Source organism: Nansenia antarctica (genome assembly GCF_963989245.1).
Source record: "Nansenia antarctica genome assembly, chromosome: 2".
NCBI lineage: Eukaryota > Metazoa > Chordata > Actinopteri > Argentiniformes > Microstomatidae > Nansenia > Nansenia antarctica.
In genome coordinates, this window is record NC_137675.1 from 46,476,928 (window position 1) to 46,503,287 (window position 26,360).

At 42.1% G+C, this 26,360-nt stretch overlaps 1 protein-coding gene across 1 annotated transcript; it reads right to left on the reverse strand.

The window, feature by feature from the left end:
• Nucleotides 1-642: 642 nt before the first annotated feature.
• LOC308150190 (serine protease 33-like) lies at nt 643-24,766 on the reverse strand (the record flags this gene model as incomplete). Its single annotated transcript, XM_080523049.1, has 8 exons — nt 643-671; nt 1,209-1,465; nt 1,571-1,742; nt 1,859-2,123; nt 2,378-2,523; nt 5,682-5,950; nt 6,053-6,212; nt 24,760-24,766. 8 exons carry the CDS (start codon nt 24,764-24,766, stop codon nt 643-645), a joined length of 1,305 nt encoding a protein of 434 aa, XP_080379175.1.
• Nucleotides 24,767-26,360: the final 1,594 nt, after the last annotated feature.

A 26,360-nucleotide genomic window follows, 5' to 3' on the forward strand; every position in this document is an offset into this window, starting at 1 on the left:
ACTTTACAGTCAATGCAGTCTTACTGCATTTTAGCACAACATTCTAAATGGCCAGTTCCATACTTGTCTCAGATATTATCTGTACCTGCCGGGAACTGACAATGCTGACAAATCATATATCTGATTTATTTGATTGGGTTTGGTCTGGTGACGAACGCATATAAATCCTAAATCACATTCATCCAAAACGGAGCACTTGAGGAAGAGAAGATAGGACAGAATTTTCTGGAAACAACAGTAACTTCTTCTTATTTGGGTGATGCTAATTTGATTTGGGGTGAAGCCAAAATTAAAACAAAAAATACTGGAAATGACGGTTTTCACTTTACTGGGCCTTAGTGGGCCTAAGAAGACACAACAATGAGGGTGAAGGAGAGAAGAAGAAGAAGAAGATAAGAGAGGGGAGAGAAAGCTAGGGAGGCTCCTCCACTGGTTGTGGTGGCTGAGGTGGTATTGGCAGCCGAGACGTCCGTGCTGTTGACTCTGGGAGACAGGAACCGTCCCAAGGCACCTGTGAGGAAGTTTGCATAGCGTGATGTCGCGGAGAAGACCATAGATGAGGCGCGTTGCTTTCCTCGACCTGAGGAGGTTTCGTTACTGCTGATGGTCAACACCGCAGCTTGAAACCATGCGCCGTCCTGCTTACACATCAAGGGGCCTCCGGCATCGCCCTATTGGGAGAAGGAATTGGAGGAAAACAAGGTTCAGTTGTGGCTATATTAATCTTGTGGCTATGTGAATATAAAGACATGCTAAATAGTTAAAGATGGATTGCAACCGTACAGATGTGCAGATTGATCATCGGTCTTTACCTGCAGTAGTGTCACAGCTCCAGTGCAAATGTTGTCAGTTGACGATGTATTCACACAGTCCACCACAGAGGTTTGGAACTCTTGCAGAACTTGCTCAGCTGAAGACGGAGCGTGAGGTGCATTAATTCTCATATCGATGCACACACACACACACACACACACACACACACACACACACACAAACACTTAAAGGTACACACAATCATTTCTCTGTACCATAAAAGAGTAAACATTGCAGTAAATGAATTTTCATTCGCAAATAGCACTTAATTTTTGTGACATTTCCATAGGTTCAAGAAATTAAATGACATGAGAGCAGCTTTACTCTTTTTAAAACATGACTCAAAGCCATAATTTCTCTTTCACACACGCATACATGTGTAGTTATCCACTCACCTCCGCCTTGGCCCGCTCCCCAGCCGGCGGTCCAGCATGTAGACCCTGATCTGAAGGTTCTGTCTCCACCGTCCAGACAGAGAGGCGTGATGTAAGTACCGAGTGTGGGATTGGTGGCCAGATGGAGGACAGCCACGTTATTGCCTGTGAGGTTGCTCAGGGTGATGTTTGTAACTTTGATTGTCACCTCAAAGGGGTTGTCCCCGTTCTGCTTCAGTCGACCCAGGATCACATTCCAGTCAGAGGCATTGGGCTGACTGAAGAGAGACTCTGTTTAGTGAGGGGAAACACACAGCCCTTCCAAACACTGAACCAGGACTTGTTCCTTCTTGCTTTGGTGTAAATGAGTGAGTGTGTTTTACCTGGAGAAGCAGGCTGCATCGCTCAAGACAGCGCCCTCTGCCACCAGCGTTCCACCACAAACATGTGTTCCGTTCTTCTGTAAGCTGGCCATCCAGGGCCACTGCCCTGCTGATGCCGTAGTGCTTCCTCCACCAATACGGGTGTTCAAATCAGCCGTGCCACACACCACGGCTGCAGAGGGGGGAGAGGGTAAAAGGGTAAGAGGCACAGGTCCATTCCAGTGTCAGGCTGGGGATTCATTATGATGTAGCCATAATAACATACTGTAGGGGATAGGCGACACGTACGTGCTGGTGTGGGGGGGACAGTGGTTGGGGGCGGTGGCAGGCCAGTGCAGGTGATACTGAGGTCACTGTCTGTCCCACTGGAGGAGAAGGTGACAAAGCCTGGCTGGTTCGTGGTGATGTGGCTGTTGATCCAGGTCCGGTACTGGGACACTCTGGTATAGACACCAGGGAAGTTTGCCAAGGCACAACCGTTGCCAAAACTCACAATACCAGACTGGATCCAGCGAGTACCCTGTTTGCTCACCATCGGACCTCCTGAGTCCCCCTATGCAGGAAAGGATCAGCAGTTGACAGTGAGATCGGTTTAAAGCAGCAATCCGTAACTGTGATTTGGCTGGCCTACCAACTGGAGGTAAACAATCCGAAAAACACGGGGTTGCGCTTCAATAACTTGGTTAGAGAGGAAGATGCACATTGCATCTTGCACAAGTAACCTTGTGATGTTATTTCCCTATATTTTGCCATAAAACCGATTGCACCATTAAGACATACAGTGAAATATTATTGATAATAACTCACCTGACAGGAATCTCTCCCTCCCGCCAGTAGACCAGCACAGATCATGTTGTCTGTGATGCTGCCCACGCCGTAGAGGCAGTTACACTGCCTGTTCCCCACTACTGGCACTTCCACTTCCTGCAGGGTCTGGGGCGAGGGCAGGTTCACTGATGAAAGACATATTCAACCAGTTAATGAATACCTTCGTACACCGTGCTGCCAAAACAGACTCATTTTGTGTGAATACAAGACAATCCGAATGATAATAATCTGTTGACATTCAGCTTTATATATTAATACTCAATTTGTCCCTTACATATACTTCATACATGCTGACATATCTGAATGTGGCTTTCAAATCGTAATAATGTACAGTAGGGTAAGGTACGTTTAATAAGCTCACCAGTAACATACCGGACATACTGCACACACCTCATACAGAAAGCTACAATACAGTATTCTTGTAATGTAAACATATCCATCATGCCCAACACTGCCTCCTGGTGGAACTCCTGCGACATTGTCACACCAGTGGGGACTTTCTAAACTTACCTAGGGGGCACTATGCATAAAATGTGTTGTAATTTCGGAATGGTTAAACTAATGTGTACACATATTACCATCAAATAAAGGTGTAGAATGTGTACTTTAACCTCATAGCAATTGTTTGATTAGAAATGTGGTATATTTTAAGTTACGTGAAACACACACACATACCATGGATTATATGTAAGGCCTTGTAAAAGTCTGACCTCTCTAACAAATGGGGGTTGGGACCGATTGTAACACACACACACACACACACACACACACACACACACACACACACACACACTGATCATTAACAGATGACCAACACAGAAGGGGCCGCAAGGTTCCTTGGGGCAGCTTGGAGACACACACACACTGACCACTACACAGAAGGGGCCGCAAGGTTCCTTGGGGCAGCTTGGAGACACACACACCCACACACACACTGACCACTCCATATTGGGGCAGGGGACGGGAGAAAAGGCCATCATTGGCTAAAGAATCTTTGACCATATCTCTGGTTTGGTTGGCTCAGGGATGAAGGGATTTACATAGGACAAGGGATAAAATCCTTTGGAAAACCACTCTCTGTCTCTTTTTACTTCCTGCGACTAGTGTTGTTCCGATACCGATACTGGTATCGGCATGGCCACCGATACGCACAAAAATGCTGGTATCGGTATCGGCGAGTACTAACAAATATATAACACCCGATACCAAACTTTCACTATCGCGGAAAAACAAACACGCAACTGTGGTTGTCGAGGAGAGGAGCGGTGGAGCAGCGAGGCTCACCTCAGGTAACCTGCTGTCCCTTCCAGCTGCTCAGAGCCCAAGCTAAGCTATGCTACCGGGGCAACGTTCGGAAAGTCCCCCTGAGAGCGCCGGAGCGCACACTGGGCTCCGACGTCATAAACGGACCGAGGAATCCGATTGGACAAGAGGCGTTCTACGAGTGCCGATCAGTTTCCCAGAGCGACTTTTACCAACGCAGCCCTCAGATATAGACTACGCCACTCCGCTTAAAGCGATACAACCCACAGCCAAGATAGGACACATTTTACAGGAAAAACATATCGACCTTAATCGATATTTATTTCGGTTGCACAGTCTAGCACCGCCACCGGCGTGCTGGAGAGAGTTCAAATAATAATAATAATGTCCGCGCGGCCGCTTCTCCGAGTCCCGCCCAGCTGTTCCCCTTTCGGGATAGTTCTCGGCTCCGTCTCCGCGCCACACCCCCTTTCGGGATCTGCTGTTGTGGCTCTCCGTGTCTCTCTCTCTCTCCGTCTCTTTCTCTCTCTCTCTCTCTCTCTCTCCGTCTCTCTCTCTCTCTCTCTCTCTCTCTCTCTCTCTCTCTCTCTCTCTCTCTCTCTCTCTCTCTCTGTCTGTCTGTCTGTCTGTCTGTCTGTCTGTCTGTCTGTCTGTCTGTCTGTCTCCGTGCGGCAGGTACTTCCTGCCTCCTTCCTTCTCCCGAGGAGAAGTTTTCTCTATGTTTGTTTGAATTGTTTACATATGCAGAACACAGAACACACATGCATTAGTGGTGCAGGAAGGCCTACTGTCACAGCGGAGTGTGTGCGACGCGCTGGCCAATGGGAGAAAGATCATCGGCCACTTCAAGCATTCCCCACTGGCCACTTCACGTCTGCAAACTGTACAGACTGAACTTGGAATGCCTAAAAACTTTTTTTTTTTTTTTTTTTTTCAAACGCCGTGGTATCGGATCGGTACTCGGTATCGGCAAGTACTGCACGGTCAGGTATCGGTATCGGTATCGGGATCAAAAAATGGTATCGGAACAACACTACCTGCGACCACCCAGATGACCTGCTGCAGACCAGAGAAGACCATGCTGTGTAAACTGCTTTTTTGAATAAATAGTCTTAAATCTGCTCAAGACCTCTTCCTCATTTTTTAGCAGCAACAGATACCAGAATATACAATAGAAACAAAACACTTTTTGGAGAGTAGAGTCAAAAGAAGAAAAATGCTTCACTGTCCCATTACTGACGCAGGGCGTCAGTGCCAAGTGTGGAGTCTGCTGTCAGGATAGCCGATTGTTAATTGTATTTACTACAGCCACAGGCTGCAATGTTTGTAAACAGTGAAAGGGGTTTATAATACACTGTAAGCCTATCCATTAGATGTGTTCTACGATGCTCACTGGTGGTTGTTTTGTACATATTTGATCTATATTTTGTTTTCATCTAGGTATTTTTAATATAATTGTCTGTATAACACAACTTGTCTTTACAGTATATTGCTGTAACATAGGTAGGTAGGTGTTGTGAAGTCATGCATCCTTAGCAAATTTCAGGGCCTTTCCATAAAGGGATGGTTCAGCCTATTTTCATATTTAGGTGAAGTATGATTTTACCCTTGTCCTCAAACAAACCTGAATCTGCAACTCATATCACAAACTCTATAAACATTTTAGTTGCTACAAGTTTTAAAAAGTTATTATTATAATTATTATTATTTGTGAATTAATCAAATATTTTTTTTTAAACATCAATACCATTACTTTATGGATTCATACTTTTTTCAATGCCCAAATCCTATAAATGAAGAATAACAAAAAAGTACCTAACTTAACTAATGAAACATGTAAGGTCTCATGGTCCTGTGAACTGGCACAGTGAACAACATTCACATGATGAGTTACCTTGCCTTGTCTTGTGGTGTGCTGATAACTGTCTGTTGTCACAAAGTATTATTCCTATGACCTATTTAGTGAGCATAGAGTATATTGACCATTTACCAGATGACCACCAGCCCCATCAGTCCTCACCTCCACTCCTGATGTCCCCCCAGCCGGTGACCCAGCTATCAGTACCAGCATGGAAGGAGCTCTCCCCTGCTGCCAGGCAGACCGGCAGGATGAAGTTGTTAAAAGACACAGGTGACGAAAGCTTCAGCAGACACAAGTCATTTTCACTGGTACGTCTGTTGTAGTCGGGGTGGGGGGTGATCTGTGTAACTGCCCGGGACACTTCGTTAGCGTTGTCTCCCTCCTGGTTCCTCCGGCCCAGGTAAACAGTCAAACCGAATGTGCTGGTGCTGAGAGAGAAGTGTGGGTGGAGGGGGACGTTAAAGAATGTGGTAAATGTTTTAGTAAAAAACGTTTGTAGCTTAAATAACAATTGTATGACTCCTCCTCACCTAGAGAAACAGTGAGCGGCAGTCAGCACCCACTCACTGTTTATCAGGGAGCCTCCACAGAAATGGGAACTTCTATGGAGACTAGCCTGCCAAGGCCAGCTCCCGTCAGGGGCATCCTGACCCCCAACGATCCTGGTGTTTAAGGGTGGCGTTCCGCATACTTAGAAAAAGGATCAAACAAAGAAAGGGAAAAGGATACTGAATGTTAGATTCAATGCTCTAATGTTAACGAGTGAATGCATGAAAATGTTGATGAACACCACCATGACATAAAGGTACAGGAACTGAATGCCATACCAAGACCAATGCCAAGTAGGTCATTCCACCACACAGTTGTAGCTGACAGTTCTATAACTAAATACCCACATGTCTTGACGTTCTGGGGGTGAGTGCACCCAGTAACGATGCAACTGATCCCAAGCTTAGTGTCTACCTGTCACTGTCCCAGCTACTGCTCAAGTATGCAAAGAATGCAACTCTCTCAAGTCTTCTGGTCTCATTAGATTAGCTTGATGGGATTATTGCTTTCCTTTCTCAGCATCAGGTTTCTCAGGCAAATTGGGGGAAAGGAGATCTAATAATAATAATAATAATAATAATAACTTTTTATTTGTATAGCGCTTTTCCTGCAAACGTTGCAGCTCAAAGTGCTCCAATCATTATATAATCATAATTTAATATTTTTTTCATTTAAAGGCAATATTAAAAAGATGGGTTTTTAGTCTTGACTTGAACATATTTGCTGAGGTTGCATCCCTAATGTAAACTGGCAGTGCATTCCACAATTTGAGTGCATAAAATGAGAATGCAGCCTCATTAAATCTCTTCTTTTGTACATGTGGTACACAGAGAAAACCAGCGTCAGAAGACCTGAGAGCTCTATTGGGCTGATATGCTAGCAAAAGGTCTTTCAGATATTCTGGTGCTGTGCCAGTGAGAGCTTTATAAACAAGCAGAAGGATCTTGAAATCTATTCTGAAGTTATATAGAAAGAATGGACACTGGATTGCAGAAGGAAGGGAACTTACCATCCAACTGGCAGTGGGACCCTGAAAAATAGGAGGAGAAAACAATGAATCAATTCATAATATTAATCAATTTGATTTTGGCACACTGTTGGCGGGTACGTACTTCTTTACACCACCAAGTCATGTTTCAATGATACGTTCCTGAACACGAGGGCACATACAAGAAGCATGGTTGGCCTAAACTTTAAGCCCAAATGTCATTTGTATTGTAATGTATGGTTGATAAAAGCATAAACGTGCAACTATACGGTTATTTCTTTATTATTATTATTATTATTATTTCGTATTTCTTATTATTTTACACGTGTGGCTACCTATAACGTAGGCCTATTGCCCATCAATAGTCCCATGTATTTGTGTGTGGGGTGTCAACATTGCTCCTCTGTGAGAAAACTCTGACTTGGCAGATTGTTTGTCATGGGTCTGAAAAATTGTCTGGGAAGGATGCAATCCAACTGGTTTTACCAGTCTATCTTATTTAGTGTTATACTAGAACATGCTAAGCGTGTCTAAAGTGGCTTCCATTCCTGTCTTTGTGCTGATCTGAAATAACTGAATGAAGCAAACCACAGGGTAAAGGTCTGCCTTCACTCAAGGAGAGGAAGCAGGGGAACCTCTAATACTGTATGTACCTCTAATACTGTATGTACCTCTAATACTGTATGTACCTCTAATACTGTACCTCTAATATTGTATGTACCTCTAATACTGTATGTACCTCTAATACTGTATGTACCTCTAATACTGTATGTACCTCTAATACTATACCTCTAATACTGTATGTACCTCTAATACTGTATGTACCTCTAATACTGTATGTACCTCTAATACTATGCCTCTAATACTGTATGTACCTCTAATACTATACCTCTAATACTGTATGTACCTCTAATACTATACCTCTAATACTGTATGTACCTCTAATACTATACCTCTAATACTGTATGTACCTCTAATACTGTACCTCTAATACTGTATGTACCTCTAATACTGTATGTACCTCTAATACTGTATGTACCTCTAATACTATACCTCTAATACTGTATGTACCTCTAATACTGTATATACCTCTAATACTGTATGTACCTCTAATACTGTATGTACATCTAATACTGTACCTCTAATACTGTATGTACCTCTAATACTGTACCTCTAATACTGTATGTACCTATAATACTGTATGTACCTCTAATACTGTATGTACCTCTAATACTGTATGTGCCTCTAATACTGTATGTACCTCTAATACTATACCTCTAATACTGTATGTACATCTAATACTGTACCTCTAATACTGTATGTACCTCTAATACTGTATGTACCTCTAATACTGTATGTACCTCTAATACTGTATGTACCTCTAATACTGTACCTCTAATACTGTATGTACCTATAATACTGTATGTACCTATACTACTGTATGTACCTCTAATACTGTATGTACCTCTAATACTGTATGTACCTCTAATACTGTACCTCTAATACTGTACCTCTAATACTGTATGTACCTATAATACTATACCTCTAATACTGTATGTACCTCTAATACTGTATGTACCTCTAATACTGTATGTACCTCTAATACTATACCTCTAATACTATATACATCTAATACTGTTTGTACCTCTAATACTGTACCTCTAATACTATACCTCTAATACTGTATGTACCTATAATACTATACCTCTAATACTGTATGTACCTCTAATACTGTATGTATGTACCTCTAAGCAAAGGAAAGCCTCGTTCAGGCAACTCTCGATTGGGATTCAAGCCTCAAGTGATTCCTCGAATGAGAATCAGGCTTGTGTCATCAATGTTCACAGAAGTCCGGTTTGAAATTCTCGATTTGGGCGCGTGCCCGCAGATAGAAGGAGCCCAGAAGAGCCGATTGTTGAAAAGAAGATACTAGACTGGAAAGTGACAGCGCAGCGCTCCTACTTATTGATCTTTATGAAGACGAAAAATAAGATGTAAAAAAAGTGGGAAATGGTTAGGCAACAAATTGCTGACCGATTAAATGCACAGGGGGTCATTCCACTAAAGGTGGATCAGTTTAGCTGCGATATAAATAAATGCTGCGCTCAGGCAACTCGAGATTGGAATTCAAGCCTCAGGTGATTCCTCGAACAAGGATCAGCCTTGTGTCATCAGTGTTCACAGAAGACAGGCTTACAAATCTTCGATATGGGCGCGTGCACGCAGACATAAAAAGCCCTGAAGTGTCGATCTGTCGAAATGAAGATACTCCACTCTGCAGGGGTACTACATTTGCGCAGCATTCCGAATTATTGATTTTTATGAAGACGGAAAAATAAGATGTAAAATAGTGCAATACTGCCGCAATTAACAAGGCGAGGGAAATGGTTTGGCAAGAAATTGCTGACCGATTAAATGCGTAGGTCATACTAGCCCCAGTTATTGTTATATGTTCATATTTTAATAAATGAATATTACTACTGTGGTGATATCCGCAGCAGGCTACAAACCGTCATATCGCCACAATGGCCTAGTGGTATTGACTGCTGCCATAGGATTTATTCGTCATTTTATATCAGTGGTTCGAATCCCTCTTCAGATGCACTTTTTACTGCATTTCGTTGTCTGAATCTAATCTAAAATCTCATCTAAAAAAGTATTGTAGGCTATAAAATTATGGTGCAGGCTAATTTACAAGAACTGACACGATTACAATGGTGTTTGAAACCTTTGCATGAAATCTTCGGTTAAATGTAAAAACAAAAACAAAAAGAATGACTTAGTCAAGTCTCGAACTCGCAACCTTTGGAACTCGAGTCCGCAGCCTTAACCACTACGCCAGCCAGACCGCTGTGATGACGGCAATGCAAGTTGAGACAATTACTTTTTTTTTTACACTCTTTTCTTTATTGATATATCGATCTATCTATCACACTTTCAAAATATCAAGTTATCTATCACACAATCAAACTATCTATCGATCGATCACACTTTCAAAATATCAAATTATCTATCTATCACACAGTCAAACTATCTAATCTATCTATCTCGTGTGAAGTGGGAACTAATATTTCCTAGGGAGGAACTGTCGTTCGGGATGTAGTTTCCGCCTGTGAGCCTTTTTTGATGCGCGTCTCACTATAGCCTGTGTTTTAGCCTGGTCGCGACCAGGCTAGTTATATCTGACTCAGAAGGAGCTCAACCAAGCAGCGAATTATTTGAGCCACATTGATGGCACCGAACACAAGCTAACATTATCGAGGCTTAAAACTTTATCGAGGCTTAGAACTTTATCGAGCTTCGTGGAATACCCCCCTGGTCATACTAGCCCCTACTTATTGTTTTATGTTCATATTTTAATAAATGAATATTCACTACTGCAGTGATATTAGCAGCAGGCTACAAATTGTCAGATCATGATGATGGCATAGTGGTATTAACCGCTGCCATAATATCAAAGAGTTGTTTTACGATGGGGGTTCAAATCCGCTTCTGACATACACTTTTTACTGCATTTCGGATAGATCCTATGGATAGATAAACATGAACATAACTAAAGTATATCAAAATAACTATTATCTATCTATCTCGTAAAAGGTGGGAACTAATATTTCCAAAAAGACAGTTGTGGAACTACTGTTCGGGATTTAGTTTTTGCCTGTGAGAAATGTTTGACACACATCTTACTTAAACCAGACCGTAAACCTGGTCGCTACCAGGGCCCTGTTCCACTAAAGGCGATTAACTCTGATCCAGGTTTTAATCAGATTCGGGCGCTAATTTAAGCTTGCGGTCGGTTCCATCAATGTGGCTCAAATAATTCGCTGCTTGGTTGCTACAACCAATCCTTTTGAGTAATTCTGGTCCCGAGCAGACTTACAGGCTGGTTTAGGTAATGTGTGCGTCAAAAAATCTCTCACAGGCGGAAACTACATCCCGAACGACAGTTCCTCAAGTGTCTTTTAGGAAATATTAGTTCCCACTTTTTATGAGATAGATAGATAGATCGTTTGACTGTGTGATAGATAGATAATTTGATATTTTGAAAGTGTGATCGATCGATAGATAGATAGTTTGATTGTGTGATAGATAACTTGATATTTTTAAAGTGTGATAGATAGATAGATAGATAGATCGATAGATAAATAAATTTAAAAAAAATAAAAAATAAATAAATAGGTATCTATATCAACTTGCATTGCCTTGATCACAGTGGTGTGGCTGGCACAGTGGTTAAGGCAGCCAGATAGAGTTCTGGAAGTTGCGTGTTCAAAACTTGTTTTCATTTAACCGAAGCCTTCATGCAAATCGATTTACAATAGATACAGTATATCTGTCTAAATGAATCATCTATCCATCAGTAATCATAAGAAAAAATAATCTATGCCAAATCCAGGGTCCAGTTAGAAGAACATAATTTACTACTCAGAAAGGCTTCAAGCACCATTGTAATCGTGTCAGTTCTTGTAAATTAGCCTGCACCATCATTTTATAGCCTTCATACTTTTTTAGATGAGATTTTAGATTAGATTCAGACAACGAAATGCAGTAAAAAGTGTGGCAGAAAAGGGATTTGAACCACCGTCTTAAAATGACAAATAAATACTATGGCAGCGGTCGATACCACTATGCCATTGTGACGATATGACAATTTGTAGCCTGCTGCTGATATCACCACAGTAGTAAATATTTATTTATTAAAATATGAACATATAACAATAACTGGGGCTAGTATGACCTACGCAATTAATCGGTCAGCAATTTCTTGCCAAACCATTTCCCTCGCCTTGTTAATTACGGCAGTATTGCACTATTTTACATCTTATTTTTCCGTCTTCATAAAGATCAATAAGTCGGAATGCTGCGCAAAAGTAGGACCGCTGCAGAGTGGAGTATCTTCATTTCGACAGTTCGACTCTTCGGGGCTCTTTATGTCTGCATGCACGCACCCATATCGAGGATTTCTAAGCCGAGGAATCACCTGAGGCTTGAATTCCAATCCCGAGTTGCCTGATCGCCTGATTTATTTTTATCGCCGATATACTAATCAACTTCGTCGAACAGCCCCCAGGTTTGTTCGGAAGGATTGGTTGCATAGCAACCAAGCAACGAATTATTTGAGCCACATTCATGGAACAGAACTCGAGCTGAAATTATCGCGAATTCTCAAAACTAATCTCGATTGTCTCTAATCGCCCTTCGTGGAACACAATTTTAGCACTAATCTGACTAATTCTATCAACATTCAGTCCCACCACATAAACATCAGATTGGTTATTTCAATGTATGTATATGATATACCTTACTCAGAACGGGGCAAATAACATAAATCTCCTTTTTTTTTTGCTAAATCAATGCATCATATAAGGATGCCAAATATTCTGTCCAATTCAACAGTTTTTGGGAAAGACACATTTAAGCAAAACAATCGGTCACCAACTCTACTCTGCAATCTAATGTTGTCCCTGTTTGTCACCTATGAAAATGAATGTTCTATTGTTCCAGACATTTGATTGATTATGTTCTTAAATGTCCTTGGTCATTATGTCATTGATTATCTCATCTGTCATCTCCAGGTTCTAAACTTCCTTGACACGCAGTAGGAGAGGTATTCAGTCTTCAGCAACTTCAAAGACAGTAGTGCACGCACACACACACACACACACACACACACACACACACACACACACACACACACACACACACACACACACACACACACACGCACACGCACACGCACACGCACACACACACACGCACACGCACACACACACACACACCACACACACTTGGCTGTGATAATTGATATGTTTTTGTCACACCATGTTTAGTAGCAACAAGGAGGGCCAAATCGTTTTGGCTGCAGTGAATCCTACCATGAATGACAATGAAATGTCACAAAGGAGAGAAGGGATACAATGAGAAAGAAGTCTCAAATGAATTGGTGGGCAGATATAAATTGTTGGAGGTCACTGTTTAAAATACGCATATTATCATCACAGCAGCTTAGATTTGTGTTCCTTTCTTTAACAGAATAATCCCAAAAATAAACATGAGACAGAGAATAGTTTATGATTGCAGAGCCTTGCTTAATCAACTTGATAGATGGATTAACTCCTTGCACAAATGATATAATGCCTTATTGATATGTATTCTCTATATCCATACACAAAAAAAGGACAGAAATAAACTACTACTACTATCTCCTATATTTGTTCAAACAGAGTTGATTAGCATATCAAGTCGTTTTTAAAATATCCATATCTACTCTCACACAGTCCAGTTGTGCATCTATTCTAATGTATGAATATAAATGACATAGCCTATGTGTTAGTGTGTGTTATGTCAAAAAATTATGAACATTGATCGATTGCTTTCAGATAATACTGTCCTTGGTCCAAGAGGCAACCCCTGTGTGCACAACTGACATTTTCTTCTGGATGCCTTGCAAGATTTTCATATGCACTAGAATCGTATGCTATTAGACTTTCCTATGTTATTTGATCTGATTAACTAAATTAAATAGCATACCATTTGTCACATCTTTCACCATTGCCTTATGTGTGTGTGTTTTTTTTTATTGTGTGTGTGAAATGCACTTTTAAACTGAATTAAACAAATTATCATTGGCCTGGGGTGTTCCGGTGTTCCAGTGGTCTAGCGGCTTACATGTCCATCCGGGCTTGGGTTCGAATCTGGCCCATGCCCTGCTGACGTGCGCTCTCCTCCTTACTTTCTTGTCTTTATCCAATAAAGAAAATATATAAAAGTGGGACTGCTACACTAAAGAAATAACCTTAAAAAGGGGAAAAAACCCTAACCCTAACCCATCAGTAGCTTAGAGAAGATAATACATTCACTCAGAAATGGAATCACACCAACACTCTACATTGTAGACTAGATAGGTACCCACTGCAGACACATTACATAGAGGGAATTTGTGTGGCTTACAGAAATGACATAGAACATTAAGAGATTTCATTATGGCTTTACATTCCTGGTCTTTGGCAGTTGTTGTTGTCACAGTCCCATAAATGTTTTCATTGGTTCCATAGTGATATAGCTTAGCTGTTCTCTGTGACTGTAGTATGGAACTAGGGCCACTGGTATAAACAGTCTATGCGGTTGTTTGGGGCCACAGCCGCTAGAGGTGACCACACTTGGCCACACTAGTCAATCCCATGTCCATTTGGACTTTGAAATACCTCCATGACTTTATATGGCCGCTGTGTGTGTCTGTGGAGAAAAGGGTACGTTTGGGCCCAGGGAAGGGGCTGCGAAAGAGTCACACTCACCAAACTTTACACACTCCTTCCCCTTCATGGGACATTGTACCATGTCAACTTTCACCCTCCTAGGCCATTCCCTAGAGGCCCTGCACGCGACTGCTATATATTAGCAGGGACCTGCTATGCTAGGAAGCAAGTTGCCTAATGGCATGAAAATGCAACATGTTGTACTTGTTGTGTGCCTGTACGTGTGAGAAGATGTCTTTTTCCAAATGGCACTTCCAATCAAGCACTAGAGCTCCCTACAGACGTCGAATCCTGACAGAAACTGACAGTACAGCAGCTTTCAAGGCTAAAATCAGCATACAGCTGTTTCGCAACATTCCACTGTAAACCAAATAGAGAGTTATAGATACCAAATAGGACGTTTTTATTGTTTTATTGCTTTTATTGTTTTATTGTTTTACTTGTTTGTAGGAAGTTTTTATTGTTTTATTGTTTTACTTGTTGGTTGTTTTTGATGCGCTTCGTCTTGCACATTCAAGGACCTGTTTGTCTGTTTGTTCTGTTGTACTGTATGGGAGTGGCTGCTGGTGTGGCCCCTTCCCCTCGTGGACCTCTTTTAAAAATAAAATAAAAAAACTTTCAACGATTTCAAGAACCCGTGGGAACCCTGTATATAAAACATGCTGTCATGAGGAAGTCCAACCTGCCATGGTCTCAAAGGCAATTCCCAGAAACAAAAAGGCAGATACCTTACAGTACATGTCACTGACTGGCTACACCAGGGACAGCGACGGAAACAAGTCACAGACTTTATCGCTCTATCCCTGACAATCACAAATGCCTATGTATTGTATTTTTTGGTCAATAAATAAAATAAGATAAAATAAAATAAAAACAAGTTTCTCTATTAATCTAATACAGTAGGTAGACATTTTTCCTAATTTAAAGGTAAGGTTATACATATATTATATATATAAGGTCCACAACTCTCCCCTTCAAATTGATTGTTTGATTAAATATGTGTTATGCCAAGTACATCTGAATGCCATGTAGTTGTACGCAAGCCTAATATAATTATAGAAATTAAAGATATTATTAGTGATACATTAGACCTGCCCCCATCAACTCCATAAAAAAAAGTGCATTACTAGGTGAAATCCTAATCAAAGCATGAGATGTGCATGATAGTGCTGATAAATAATACTTCTTTGCCTGCAACATGATACCTCAATGAAGATGGCATCTTCATTCTGCTGAAACGTGCTGCTTGTTTGATGGCCTTGGATGGCCTTTGGATTCACTTGAGGATTGACTGTGTATTTTTCATTATGTGTTGATGCAAATGTGAATGGTGGATATGGAGTACAAATAGAAGAGCAGTGGTAGTATATGTAACACAGTCTGATCATTTGGTCCGCATATCGGCAACCTGTCAAAATGTTCAGACTTTTCGTCGGAACTACGTTTCAACGTTGTTGAGAATCACAACACAAACTCGCTAGTCAAGCCAAAATACTGCAACGCAATGGCTTCGGTGAGTAATACTCACTGCTACCTAGTTAACTACAACACTACTTTACATTGTTAGCAGGCTCACAAAACAAGCTGTGTTGGTTGTAAAAAGTCTGATCATTACATCGGATCCCGACATGAGGACCAAAGCATTAGAACGTGTCACATATTAGATTACATAAAGAGAGTGGAAAGGGCGGGGGTGGGTGTTAGAATGTCATTAATGTAACATTGAAATGGGTATCACAGTTGAAACAGCCTGACCAAAAAAAAGAAAAATGTTCAACAACCTCAACGGAGGTCAGCAAACGTTCACTTCGTTGTCGTTGGAGACGCGTGTGATTTCAATGGCCAATCGACTTCTAAATGCCTAAATGCCATTAGAATTAGAACCCCTGGTGATTGTTTTTCTGAGGTGGAATACCCCCAAGAAAAGGGCAAATCGTTTATGACACAGCTCTATTCTCTCTCATGCAAAACCTTGGGCCTATGCAAAATACACTCCTGGTGAATGTACAAGAAGCTAAATATAAACCAACTATAGTCAAACCGATTGTGGTGTATATTTAGAGATCAGAGATTGCTTGTATCCCTTCTATTATAATAATTAAAAGTGTAATTGTAAAGTAATATGCTGCCCTTTCAGTGTGATGGCAACAAGGCTGACCCCACCTTTCCATCACTATGGAGTTCTGTGAAATTCCATATATCTTCGATTACTTGAATGTTGTCTAATTGAAGTAAATTAACTGTAATTAACATTATTAAAGTACTGAACATTATGTTATATGTACAGGTTTTCCTTGTAATTGCATTTACGGTATTGTACAATAGTTTTATTGTAATCTGCTGGAAACTTTGCATCTCAGTGCTTACATAGTTAAACTATAATAATATCCTGGTTTTATATAGCACCTTTCACAGAACCCAAGGACGCTTTACACATTTTACAGAAAAATAAATAAATACATATACATACACCTGTGCCATTTTTCTTTTTTCAATGTAATTAATGAATCTTCATTCCTCTCGGCAACTCAGCTGCAAAGCCGCAAGTGTGTCTACACCTGTTCTAAAAATACATTGTTTTACATTGTAATTGTAATTGTTTCATAGAATTATATTTCTAAGGGTTTCAACGATAACCAACCCCTATTTTCCCCAGAATGGAAGGTTCCACTTCATAGCCAGACACAGCACCCTCAAGACCCAAACTAAGGGTCTATACTTTCCTACTATTGGTAATTCACTCAGGCTCACTCCTTAAATAAGCCCATATATCATATGCATAACACAGAAAAAGGTGAATGGAATAATAAATGAAATAGCATGCAGGTAATGTACACCAAATATTCATGCATAAAACAATTGTTTTAATATATAGTGAATATTTGACATATTGAAATTTTTGTGGTTTTGTGGTTGAAACTATTCCTTCCATGCAACCATGAATATTCACACATCCATACACCTGCTGTTTACAGTCTAACTACTGGTAAACTAATGATCAACTAACATAGCTTTGCGATGGTAACTGCAATGTTCTAACCATACCATGCAGCATCAAGTGACATCTATGTTCAAGTTCACTGGGTTACTTTGATTGCTATGACATCCATATAGCCCACAAATACTAATCCAAAAAGTTGGCATGACTAGTTCCTGAACTCCAGGTAAGGACTTTGTCTGTATATATACAACATCGGAATAATGGAAATTGTGCCACTTACCATTTGCATGAAAGGCAACCATTAGAGTCAACAAACACAGTGCTCTGTAGACTGCCATCATTTGTTTGTGTCCGGCACAGCAACCTTGATTGTCTAAATAACCCTCTCTCTCTCTCTCACACTCCTCCCTCCGACACCTTTAAGAGCCCCGCCCTCAACCTGGGAACACCTGTATGCCAAACTCTATTGAATGTTTGAGGAATTTGTTGGCTATTGTTTCCCCTCACGTTGTTCAAATGTTCTATCTGTACAGGTGCTGGTCATATAATTAGAATATCATCAAAAAGTTTCAGTAATTCCATTCAAAAAGTGAAACTTGTATAATGTATACATTCATTCCACATAGACTGATATATTTCAAGTGTTTATTGCTTTTAATTTTGATGATTATTACTGACAACTAATGAAAACCCCAAATTTAGTATCTCAGAAAATTTGAATATTGTGAAAAGGTTCAATATTGAAGACCCCTGGTGCCACACTCTAATCAGCTAATTAACTAAAAACACCTGCAAACGAATGGTCTTTTTTGTCATTGCTATAGTACAGGTACCAAACAACGAAATTTGGGAGGGGTGGCTCCCCTGGTGCTAGGAAAGAAAAAAAAAACTAAAAAAACTAGAAGGGAAAGGAGCTGGTTTACATAAATAAAGGCTATGTACACTATCCACTATACTATACTGTACAGATAAAACGACTAGGGTTGTCATATTGCACATAGTGTTATTGCACATTCATTTAAAGTGTCGCAGTTTGCAGGCTTGAAATGTACACATTTGTGCCTCAGCACTACACCTGATTTTTCAATCCAGCAGCTGCCATCAATCCGTCCAGACTGTCCAGGGCCCAGAACCTAGGTCTTTGCTGTGTTCAGGGCCTGGATGGCCCTGGGGTAGAAGCTGAGCTTCAGTCTGTTTGTCCTTGCGGCCATGGTCCTGTACCGCCTTTTCGAGGGCAGCCGGGCAAAGTGTTCGTACCCAGGGTGGGATGGGTCTCTGGAGATCTTGGAGGCCTTCCTGAGGCAGCGTGTGTTGTACAGCTCTTCCAGAGAGGGGAGGGGGGCGCCGGTGATCTTCTGGGCTGTTCTCACGACTCTCTGTAGCGCATTTCTCTCTGCGGCTGTGCAGCTGGAGAACCAGTTGCAGATGCAGTAGGTGAGGATGCTCTCCACTGCGCAGCGGTAGAAGGCCACCAGTATCTCCTGCTTGTTGTGTTCCTTCCTACGGACTCTCAGGAAGTAGAGCCGCTGTTGTGCCTTCTTGATGATGGCTGCTGTGTTGTTCTTCCAGGACAGGTCATCCTGTATGTGCACCCCCAGGAATCGGAGGGTTGAGACTCTCTCCACGCTCTCTCCGTCGATGAGCAGGGGCTGGACCTCAGATTTTTTCCTCCTGAAGTCCACGATGATTTCCTGGGTCTTTGACTGGTTCAGCAGCAGGTTGTTAACCTTGCACAGCTTGCTCAGCTGCTCTACCTCATCCCTGTACGCCGCCTCGTCCCCCCCCGAGATGCAGCCCACCACGGTGGTGTCGTCTGCAAACTTTACGATGGAGTTGCTGGGGTGGACGGGGGTGAAGTCGTAGGTGTAGAGGTTGTAGAGGATGGGGCTTAGCACGCAGCCCTGGGGGGACCCAGTGCTGAGTCTGAGGGCTGTGGAGGTGTGGGAGCCCACCCGCACCCTCTGGGGGCGGTCGGACAGGAAGTCCTTGATCCATGCACATATAGAGTGTGATAGTCCCAGGTCTAGTAGTTTGGTCACTAGCCTGTCTGGAAGGATGGTGTTGAAGGCAGAGCTGAAGTCCACAAAGAGCAGTCTCGCGTAGCTGTTTCCCCTCTCCAGGTGGGATAGAGTGGAGTGGAGAGTCGCCGCGATGGCGTCCTCTGTGGACCTGTGGGCTCTGTAGGCGAACTGGTATGGATCCAGGTTGGGCGGGAGGCGTGTGACTATGTGGGCCCGGACTAGTTTCTCGAAGCACTTCATGATGATTGGTGTGAGTGCCACCGGGCGGTAGTCGTTTAGGCAGCTCACCGTGCTTTTCTTCGGGACTGGGATGATAGTTGAGGTTTTCAGGCAGGGTGGGATGGTGGCCTGGGACAGGGACTGGTTGAAGATGTTGGTGAAAACCCCGGCCAGCTGGTCGGCGCAGTCCCTCAGCACCCGTCCCAGGACGCCATCCGGCCCTGAGGCTTTCCTGGGGTCCACCGCCTTCAGCACGTGTCTCACTTCATGCTCTGTGAGGGTGAGGCTGCTGAGAGCTGGGGAGAGTGGTGTTTGTGTTGTGGTTACCTCCGTTCGCCCCTCGTCGAACCGGGCGTAGAAGGAGTTCAGCTTTTCCGCCAGCAGGGGGTCGTCCTCTGCGGCTGTGAGCCTGTTGGCTCTGAAGTTTGTCATGTGCTGAACCCCCTGCCACACCCGCCTGGAGTCGTTGCTCAGGAAGCATTCCTCAATCTTCTCTCTGTGGTCTGCCTTGGCCTCCCGGATGCCGCGCTTTAGGTTAGCCCTGGTGGTGCTGTACAGCAGTGTGCCCTTCCCTGCGAAGAAGGCGTTGTCCCTCTCATTGATCAGTTTTTGGACCTTCCCAGTCATCCATGGCTTCGTGTTGGGGTAGACCCGGACCCGTTTGTCCACGGTGACTGAGTTGGTGCAGTTCACTATGTGGTTCAGAACCGACGACGTGAACTGTTCCAGGTCCTCATGCTCATATTCCTTCCATGAGGTGTCATTTAGGCAGATCTGCAGTGGAGTGGACCCTGCTGGCCAGGTTCTGACAGTCTTAGTGGTGATGGGAGCACTTTTCCTCATGGTAGTGTAGGCTGGGATCAGGAGGATTGACACATGGTCAGACATGCCTAGATGAGCTAGCGGTCTAGCCTTGTAAGCAAGCTTGATGTTGGTGTATACCTTATCCAGTGTTTTTTCTCCTCTTGTTGCACATTTAACATGCTGATAGAACTTGGGTAGTACTACCTTCAGGTCAGCATGATTAAAGTCTCCGGCGATAATATGGACTGCCTGTGGGTCCGCGCTTTGTTCACCACTGATGACGTCATATAGCCGCGCCAATGCTAAGCTACCATCCGCGGTTGGCGCAATGTAAACACATGTAATGTACACTGTGTTGAATTCCCTCGGGAGGTAAGTGGGTCGGCATTTAACAGTCAAGTATTCCAGGTCTGGGGAGCAGTGGCTACTTACAGTTTTCGTGTTTAAGCACCAGCTGTCCTTCGTAGATATAATGAGGCCGCCTCCGCGGGTCTTCCCACTAAGCAAAGTCCGGTCCGCCCGGTGTAGGGTCCTTCCTTCTAGGCTTACCGCGGAGTCCAGGTCTCCGTTAGGATAATCACACAGCTATCTCCCACGATGTTATTGGTAACGACATGCAGTCTCAATTCGTCCATCTTGTTTGCCAGAGACCTGACGTTGGATAGGAAAATACTTGGCAAAGCAGGTTTATTCGGGCTTCTCCTCAGCCTAGCTAGCAGGCCCCCCCTTCGTCCTCGGCGTTGCTTACGGTCTCGCCGCCGACGTTTGCGCTTGAGTGTTGGGAGAGCGTAGTATTGTATTGTTCACCCTGGTCCCTCAGTCCAGTCCCTCAGTCCAGTTCTGTAGGCTACACAATCATGGGGAAGACTGCTGACCTGACAGTTGTCCAAAAGACGACCATTGACACCTTGCACAAGGAGGGCAAGACACAAAAGGTCATTGCTAAAGAGGCTGGCTGTTCACAGAGCTCTGTGTCCAAGCAAATTAATAGAGAGGCGAAGGGAAGGAAAAGATGTGGTAGAAAACAGTGTACAAGCAATAGGGATAACCGTGGCTTCTGGAGGGGTGTCCAGAAATATAGCCCGGGTGAGCCCCTCAACCAGGTCTCGGGGTGGTAAAAGGGTAGCCCCTCGGCCCCGAGCCTGGTGGAGTGGAGAGGAAAAACAACTACCCATACGCCGAAGAAGAAGGGATAACCGCACCCTGCAGAGGATTGTGAAACAAAGCCGATTCAAAAATGTGGGGGAGATTCACAAAGAGTGGACTGCAGCTGGAGTCAGTGCTTCAAGAACCACCACACACAGACGTATGCAAGACATGGGTTTCAGCTGTCGCATTCCTTGTGTCAAGCCACTCTTGAACAAGAGACAGCGTCAGAAGCGTCTCGCCTGGGCTAAAGACAAAAAACAAGGGGGATGAATTTCACCCACACAACAAAGTTGCGTAAACAAAAGATCTTCGCCAGACATTTATGCTAAGAGAGTATTTTCTGTTCGTTTTGCACACATATCTAGTATGTTCGCTGTGAGAGTTATGTTGGCTAGCCAGCTAACGATAACGTGGGTTTTTGGCTCTATTTATGTAAGTCCTTGACAAATAGTTTGTACAAACAATGCACACAACTTTTTTTTTTTTTCATTTTCATTCCTTGTGTCAAGCCACTCTTGAACAAGAGACAGCGTCAGAAGCGTCTCGCCTGGGCTAAAGACAAAAAGGACTGGACTGCTGCTGAGTGGTCCAAAGTTATGTTCTCTGATGAAAGTACATTTTGCATTTCCTTTGGAAATCAAGGTCCCAGAGTCTGGAGGAAGAGAGGAGAGGCACAGAATCCACGTTGCTTGAAATCCAGTGTAAAGTTTCCACCGTCAGTGATGGTTTGGGGTGCCATGTCATCTGCTGGTGTTGGTCCACTGTGTTTTCTGAGGTCCAGGGTCATTGCAGCCGTCTACCAGGAAGTTTTAGAGCACTTCATGCTTCCTGCTGCTGACCAACTTTATGGAGATGCAGATTTCCTTTTCCAACAGGACTTGGCACCTGCACACAGTGCCAAAGATACCAGTACCTGGTTTAAGGACCATGGTATCCCTGTTCTTAATTGGCCAGCAAACTCGCCTGACCTTAGCCCCATAGAAAATCTATGGGGTATTGTGAAGAGGAAGATGCGATGCGCCAGACCCAACAATGCAGAAGAGCTGAAGGCCACTATCAGAGCAACCTGGGCTCTCATAACACCTGAGCAGTGCCACAGACTGATGGACTCCATGCCACGCCGCATTGCTGCAGTAATTCAGGCATAAGGAGCCCCAACTAAGTATTGAGTGCTGTACATGCTTATACTTTCCATGTTCATACTTTTCAGTTGGCCAACATTTTAAAAAAAACTTGTTTTGTATTGGTCTTAAGTAATATTCTAATTTTCTGAGATACTGAATTTGGGGTTTTCATTAGTTGTCAGTAATAATCATCAAAATTAAAAGCAATAAACACTTGAAATATATCAGTCTGTGTGGAATGAATGTATACATTATACAAGTTTCACTTTTTGAATGGAATTACTGAAATAAATCAACTTTTTGATGATATTCTAATTATATGACCAGCACCTGTATATGAGCTCATTTATTCTGTGCATGAGGGCAGTTGAGACTATCTGAGGCAACTGTAGCCCTGGTGTGTTTTTTTAAAAATGTATTTCTCCATTGTACTTGTTTTATCAATTAATTGATTAGCCATGTACTGTATGACTTGCTTTGTGTCATGTTCAGTGTTGGGGAGTAGTTCAACTACGTGTAGTTCAACTATTAGTTAAACTGCATTATGCAGTAGCTTTGTGGTAGTTGAACTAAATTCAAATCCTTGTAGTATTTCCAGTAGTTAACTATTTGTTTTGCCAGGTAGCGGTGTAGTAAGATACTGTCCCTACAAACTATATTTTTCTAAAGGGAAAAATAAGAATACATTATTTGAATTAAACATCAAGCCATTGAACTTGAATTTCCCCACTATTTCTTCCTTACACTTTGCTCCACTTCACACGTTTTTTATTTCGTTTTATTTATTTCAGAGAATTTCAAAGTAGAATACATTTGACAAACTATATTTAAGGCTACTAAGGGTAGTTTTCGTAAAGTAATTGGTAATTTAGTTAAAAACATTTTCAGAGTAGCTTACCCAACACTGGTCATGTTGAGAATACAGTGATCCAAAAGTGCATGATTAACAAACAAAACAAGTATAACAAATAGCAATGTCAAAAAAAAATGTGAATATAAACATTAGCCTTATTCTTTACATTTGTGCTCTATGATTATGATTATGATTATTATTATAGAAAGAGAGAGAGAGATTGAGGGAGGATCATTGCGTAGAGGCCAAGAGTATAATACAAAACAATAGAGCAGCTTATCGCAGAATCCAAAAGACATTCAAATAAAAAAACTAATAACAAAAGCAGGCACCTTGAATGGATTTTCAGTCAAACAGACAGGTAGCATTTGTCAAAGCACTGCCATTACTGCAAGCATCTCTGAACACATATGGTTGTAATGTGATTGGACCTGAAAAAGAAGCTTGCTCTGCCACATTCCTGGCTACTATGTACTAATGACTGGAAACACAATGCACAGACTATTTTTGTTGTTTATCGTTTCATTGTCAGCCAACCAGGAAGGCATGTCATGACACTCAAGCCAATGAAGATTCAAGGATAATGTTCATTGTCTGGAAAAGGAAGTAAATCCATCCACATTGCTTAGTCATTGCTTTTTAGACTAAAGAACATTTCAAAACTTATGAGATCAGTTGGAGCAGCACCTTCATCACATAATAATTAATGAGAAGAAGTTCAGGTAGTAATTAAGTCATTAAATGCAAAGTACAGTAAGTATTTAGACAGTGAAGCATGTGTTCTTCTTTTGGATCTATACTCCAAAAGGTTTGATTTGAAATCAAACAATTAATATGAGGTTAAGACTTATTTAAAAGCTTAAAAGATTTCAAATCCAAACTTTTGGAAAAAAGGGCCAAAAGAAAAGAAAATCCTTCTGGGAAGAAATACTGGAACTCTACCTCCCCAGAATGTTTATTTATCTTCACTTCATCTTTTATCTTCACTTTGAATTACAGAGATGCAGATAAGAGGGGTCTGATCAGGCTTTCAGCAGCTTGGGGATCATATGAAGGTAAATTGGTGACAAATACACTACCCTACGTAAGTTATTGTTTATTCTTTAGGTTCTATACATCAAGCATAAACAAGGGTTCTTGTTGAAATGACCAGACCAGGCGTAACAGTGACATTCCCCACAATGAGCTTACAATGAATTCAATAAAATAGAAAATAGAAACGTCTATAACCTGCTTGCAAATCTTATTGCATTTATTTTCATATCAAGTTACATGTTTGCAAGTGTTGTATTTATTCATACATCAGTGACATGTGGTCACAGGCACTGCCTACCTTCCATATTCCCTAGGCACTACTTCCCTGTTCCCTAGGCACTGCCTACTTTCCATATTCCCTAGGCACTGCTTCCCTTTTCCCTAGGCACTGCCTACTTTCCATGTTCCCTAGACACTGCCTACTTTCCATGTTCCCTAGGCACTGCCTACTTTCCCTATTTTCATGGAATTTGGTTTGTTATAAAGGTGAGAAATTGAACATGACATTAAATTAAATTCACTGGGGGCGAAACTGGTGAATCTAAACATGATCCTTCTGAAGGCCACAACTTCCTCTGGGACATGCAGGCTCCGATCTATACAACATCATCTGCAAATTATTTAGAATTTCAGATTTTGTGAGTTTCTCCAAAAATGTTAATTTCTATATCTAATATATTGTTATAAAGCCGCCTTGTTGCTTGTTATTGTATTAATAATTAAACCAATTCATTAATAAAATAAACAACACTATTGTTCACCGGACTCCAATTAAGAGCACATCCAGTCAGTTCATCTGTACACCCCGAGACACATGTCCACTTCTGCAGACACATGTCACAAATATTGTTAATCTCATTTTATTTTCATCTTCATCAATTCACTTAAAACAATGACACATACAACACAATACTATAATATAACAATACAATAATAATACAATACTATAATACAATAATATAATAATACAATACAAAAATATAATATAATAATATAATATTACATGTAATGTAGTTCGTCAAGTGTTTGAGACCAATGTTCAGATACAATGCAGTCATATGTAAACATAAAATAATTTTGCCCTAGAGCAACTAGGTAAGAGTCAAAATAGTTCCCTGTCTTGGACAAACTCAATTTCTCTCCATCTCACACTTTTCAGCAACATGTGAATACTCTTGTTCTAAGAATTAATATTATTGAAACAGTATTGTTTTACAGAGCTTCTTTCTCAAGCTACCAATTTGCACAATGTGAGGTTAGGCAATGTGGTACTGCCTCAACTTGTGGAAGTTGTTGACAACTAACAACAGGATGCAACATTTATTATTGTCAATGCATTTACATTTACATTTTTGGCATTTAGCAGACGCCTTATTCCAAAGCGACTTACAATCAATACTTTTGAATGCTAAGCATGTGAATCATCAGTCCACCATTCGTGGCAGGAAGAGTAATCTAGCTCAGGCCCGGGGCCATTGATAGAAGGAAAACCATCTTCTATCACCTTCTTCTAAAACCTAGTTGTTGTTTTTTTTTTTTTTTTATACTGGAGGAACAGAGAAACAGTACAATAGAAATTCTTAGGGACACAGTAGAGGGGAAAGCGGGTGTCTTTAGGAGACGTAGTGCTCAGGAGGAGCAGTTAAGGTGTAACCTGAAGAGATGGGTCTTCAGTCTACGACGGAAGATGGGAAGTGACTCTGCCGTTCTGACAGCCGTGGGGAGCTCATTCCACCAGCGGGGAGCCAGTGCTGTGAAGAGACGTGATCGGGCAGCACGATTGCTGTGCAGAGGAGGTGGGGCCAGTCGGCCAGCTGAGGTGGAGGAGCGGAGTGAGCGGGCTGGAGTTTGGGGGGTTACCATTTCCTTCAGGTAGGCAGGGGCTGTCCCTTTAGCTGC